The following is a 4970-nucleotide window of genomic DNA, read 5'->3' as shown; positions in this document are numbered from 1 at the left end:
CTGCCATTAGACTGCGGCCATGCTGGGGCACCACTTTGAACATCTTTTTGTGAAACAAATCAGTCTCAGTAGTTATTATTTTTTTTAAGCCTGGTACTTATTCTATCAGTCTCTTTCGCTGAATTGCTAAGTTACAGGGGTGTAAACACACCAACACCAGTTGCCAAGTGGTAGTGGGGGACAAACACAGAGAAAAAAGCACACACACACCACACACACAGACATAGACACACACAGGCATGCACGCACGCACACACACACACACACATTATGAGCTTCTTTCAGTGTGTCTATGTGTATCATCATCATCATCGTTTAACATCCACCTTTTATGCATGCATATATAAAAGTACATTTGGTAGGATATATTATCTGGGCAGATACCGTATTGGCTCTCAGTTAAGATCCAGTTAATGGCTAACTACAAGGATTAGCATCTAACATCTGTCTATATTTAGTTGTTAGTCACTCCGTAAATTCTTTCGATGGGTAATTCTGTGTATTCTTTGCTGGACAGTAAAAATTCTCAGGAGTATATACTCTTTTAATCTTTTACTTGTTTCAGTTATTTGACTGCGGCCATGCTGGAGCACTGCCTTTAGTCGAGCAAATCGACACCAGGACTTATTCTTTGGAAGCCTAGTACTTATTCCATCAGTCTCTTTTGCCGAACCGCTAAGTTACAGGCACGTAAACACACCACCATCGGTTGTCAAGTGATGTTGGGGAGACAAACACAGACACACAAACATACACATACATATATACATATATACAACGGGCTTCTTTCAGTTTCTGTCTACCAAATCCACTCACAAGGCTTTCATCAGCCCGGGGCTATAGTAGAAGATACTATATAAGGTGGTGAGCTGGCAGAAACGTTAGCACGTCGGGCGAAATGCGTAACCGTATTTCGTCTGTCGTTACGTTCCGAGTTCAAATTCCGCCGAAGTCGACTTTGCCTTTCATCCTTTCAGGGTCGATAAATTAAGTACCAGTTACGCACTGGGGTCGATGTAATCGACTTAATCCGTTTGTCTGTCCTTGTTTGTCCTCTCTGTGTTTAGCCCCTTGTGGGTAGTAAAGAAATATATAGTTGAAGACACTGAACCCAGAACCATGTGGTTGATAAGCAAGCTACTTACCACACAGCCACTCCTTCGCCTCCTTATTTTTAAAGATTTTTTATGTTATAAATAATTTTTAATTCAATTTTTAATCTTTTTCGCACACATACACATATAGTAATTAACTTCATTTTCGTATGTTTATTTGATTTTCATTTTTGATTTTTTTTTCAGGAGAAGTAAAAGAAGTAAAAGAAAGAACAATCCCGTATCAGCCAAAGATGCTGCTGTCCAGACACTGGTTTCTCGGAACATAGAAAACGTCCGACATGCTAATGGAATACTGCCCTTGCAATGCTCAGACAGACACCACCCAGCTATACAGGAAGGATACAGTCATGTTGCCGACGAAGTTCCGTTCCCAGAAGCAGCCAAAATGATTGACGCCACAGTCAACACTTGTGAAGCCTATACTGAGGTGGATGAAGGACAAATAGGGACCGTCAAGCCCTTGTCCGATAGATTTCGATACCATATTGCTCGTTCTCTGCCTGCTCTGCCTGGGAAAAAATCGTCATCCAACGACGAATGGACATCCACCAGATCACGAGGTTCTAGTAGCCGTGCTTCAATTGGTAGTGAAAATGACTATCAGAAAGCTATCTATGAAGAAATTCCTGATTATTACGAATGCAAAAAGCATCCTTCGAATTATTCTCCAAGAGTGTCAGAACCAAGTTCCGTAGAAACAGATTCAGGAATTGAATCTGAAGACAAACTAGCTCGCAGTCGTTTGGAACGTATTCAAAATCCAACGAATCCTGGTGCTTTGCCTCCTTATTGTAATCTTAATTCTAATCTTAAAACTAATACCAATTCTTCATCGTCGTCGACGTCATCTTCGTCGTCTGGGTCTCACAAATCTCCCCCAATTCCAGCCCTCAATCCAAGAGGTGAAATTAAATCAGACGACATGTCACAAGACGTAACAGATCCTAAATATCATGTGGTAGAAAGGAATTGCACACAGAACAATGTCGGAGAGACAAACTGTAGAGGACATTCAATCGCTAGATCTGGTGATGATGGTTTAGTGTTATTAGAAAATGAAATATATGAGCCTTATTATCAACAGACAGACTGAAAATACGAGTGAATGTGTGTGATAAAATATCTGTTCTCTAATCAAGAAAACTTGCTTTAAAATACTAAAAACATCACCACCAATTTACCAATATTTCACAATGGAAAAAAACCCTATTTCCTTCATAATTATTAAGAATTAACAGGAAGAAATTGTAAGAAGAACTGGTCAGGATTTTCATGTCACTGTTTCATAGCTTTCTTGCATTTCTTTAAAACAAAAAAAAAACATGGCTGCCACGTTGATGGTGGTGGCCATGTCTGGGTTTCAAGAAGTATATTGTGTACGGCGGAAAATGCAAGGAATGAATGAATGCGGGAATGAATGAGTGTATGAATGAATAACTCAGTGAATGAATAAATATATAAAATAGAATGGAAATTATGGTGATTGGTAACAGAAATAATTGCTTAAACTAAGCAGAAATGTATCGGCTTATTGTGCCACATGCAGAAATGCACACACATGTACACATACACACATATGCACTTCACCTCATTTATATATATGTGCGTGTGTGTATACACATTCATATGTGTGTATGTGTGTGTATATATATATACATTCATATATATATACATGTGTGTGTGTATGTATGTATGTATGTATGCATTTATTTATATATGTATTTATAAATACACATATATAGACACACACACACACACACACATATACATATATGTATGTATGTACAGAAGACATATATACATGTATATATACATACATGTATGTGTTTGTGTATGTGTGTGCGTGTGTCTGCAAACAGCACAAAAACGAAGTACTCAATACATGTATCAGCATTTCATGCATTTATTTGAAACTATGGCTTTCCCCCCATCCATCACCCTGAAAGCAAAAACAAAAAAAAAAAGGTAGGAAGAAACAAAAAAAAAAGAAAGAAAAGAAAGAAGCCAAGTAAATCACCAATTCTGATCGTGCCCTCCACTGTATTTGACACTCCGTATAGGAATGGTAGTCATCATGTCTTGGAAGAGCAAATTCTTCAGAACATTTTCCTTTGGAATTTCGTTCCTTCATTCTGTTTTCCATTTACACTGTAATTTTATTCATTTTATTTTCTTTTTAAATTCTATCTTGAAATATATTATACATTAATTTTATTTATTTTACATTTATTATTTTGTTATTTTATATTTATTCTTTTTATTATGTAATTTATCATTATTTTCATTATTGTATTTTATTTTATCTTGTAGCTCATTGTTTTTTGTTGTTTTTTTTTGTGGGTGAGGTGGGTCAGAAGAACTTAATTATTTCAACAAAGGATAAACTGATGCCATATTTAATTACTTACCAAAATAATTAAAGAATGGGTAGAAGAGAAATTTGTGAATGAAAAAATATGTAAAAAGGGCAAAGGAAGAGAAGAAAGAGGAGGAGGAGGAGGAGGAGGAGGAGGAGGAGGAGGAGGAGGAGGAGGAGGAGGAAGAGTTTATATGGGTCAAACAGACATTTATGTAAATAAAACTAAAATATATAAATATTAGTTGTGGTCTGTGTCGGTAAAAGTTACATGGCAAAGTGTGTAATTCTGAATAAATTCTATTTTTTGTTTTTTGTAAGGATGGGGGGTATAGTCAAATGAGGCAGGGCATCACCTGTGATTCCCTTCCCTCACCTTTTTTCCAGGGTCTCCAGGAGTGGATGGAACAAAAGGGAGATGATTATCTTCAGACCAAAAACTCTGTTCTGAATGCTTGTAACAAAATGTTGCACTCTGCTAACAGGAAACCTAAGGGCCTGGTGTCATTCTTTAACCAGGGTATGGATTAAGATTCCTACATCAGCCAAGAACAAAAACAATCTCTCAGACAGGTTCCCACAACAGTTATTGTCTTGTCTACCCAATTCTATTAACAACAGAGCTCTGGATTTCACTGAGGATATCGTAGAGTACTCGTTCAATGTGACTGCCATGCTGTAGTATCGAGCTAGTAGCTATGTTGTGAAGTGAACTTCTTAACCAGACGACTCCGTGAAGAAACGAGAATCCTGAACATTCAAGCAAGCCCCTTTGTCCAGCTCGTCCTTTTAGTATTCTCACCTGTATTCTCACCTGGAGTCACATCACCTCACAGCAAACGAACTCATTCAGATTCAGATTTGTGAAACTTTATTAAACTTTTCTGTATATTTATTCATCGCATAACAACAAAGAAAATGCTTTAAATAAAAACCATGACGTTTTGTCTCGTACTACAATAAAGTCAACCACAGACAACCATGCTCTATATATATATATGTGTGTGTGTGGTGTGTGTGTGTGTGTGTGTGTATGTATGTATGTATATATATATATACGCATTTAAACAGATCTCGTAAAGGGTGTGTGTGCATGTATATGCATATGTACATATGTATATATATATATATATATATATATTATATATATATATATATATAATATATATATATATAGCTATCTATATATGTATACATATATATATATATATATATATATATATATATATTCATAAGTAATATTCATAGCCACTTTAACATGGTTGTCCGTTCAAGTGGACTGTGCTGCGATTTAAGAACTAGTATTTTGGTTATTTATATATATATATATATATATATATATATATATAATATATATATATATATGGATCAAAACAGTTTGATTCAAATTCAAAATGGCTGACGACTAGCATCATGCTTGAAACTCAAGAGTACCAACGAATTTGAATCAAACTGTTTTGATCCATACATGTAACTCCCAATAAATTGGTTGAGTG

The 4970-nt window shown here is 36.0% G+C and overlaps 1 protein-coding gene across 1 annotated transcript in view; it reads left to right on the top strand.

The window, feature by feature from the left end:
• The window catches only part of LOC115225702, a 17377-nt gene extending 14936 nt beyond the window's left edge, over positions 1-2441 (top strand). Inside the window, exon 6 of the mRNA XM_029796626.2 lies at positions 1302-2441. Coding sequence (XP_029652486.1) covers positions 1302-2211 — 910 coding nt within the window. The 3' untranslated portion in view covers positions 2212-2441. The remainder of the gene's footprint in view (positions 1-1301) is intronic.
• Positions 2442-4970: the final 2529 nt, after the last annotated feature.

Source organism: Octopus sinensis, linkage group LG28 (genome assembly GCF_006345805.1).
Source record: "Octopus sinensis linkage group LG28, ASM634580v1, whole genome shotgun sequence".
NCBI classification, from domain to species: domain Eukaryota; kingdom Metazoa; phylum Mollusca; class Cephalopoda; order Octopoda; family Octopodidae; genus Octopus; species Octopus sinensis.
Note: the sequence above shows the minus strand (reverse complement) of the source record. Positions and strands in the feature narration are given on the sequence as shown.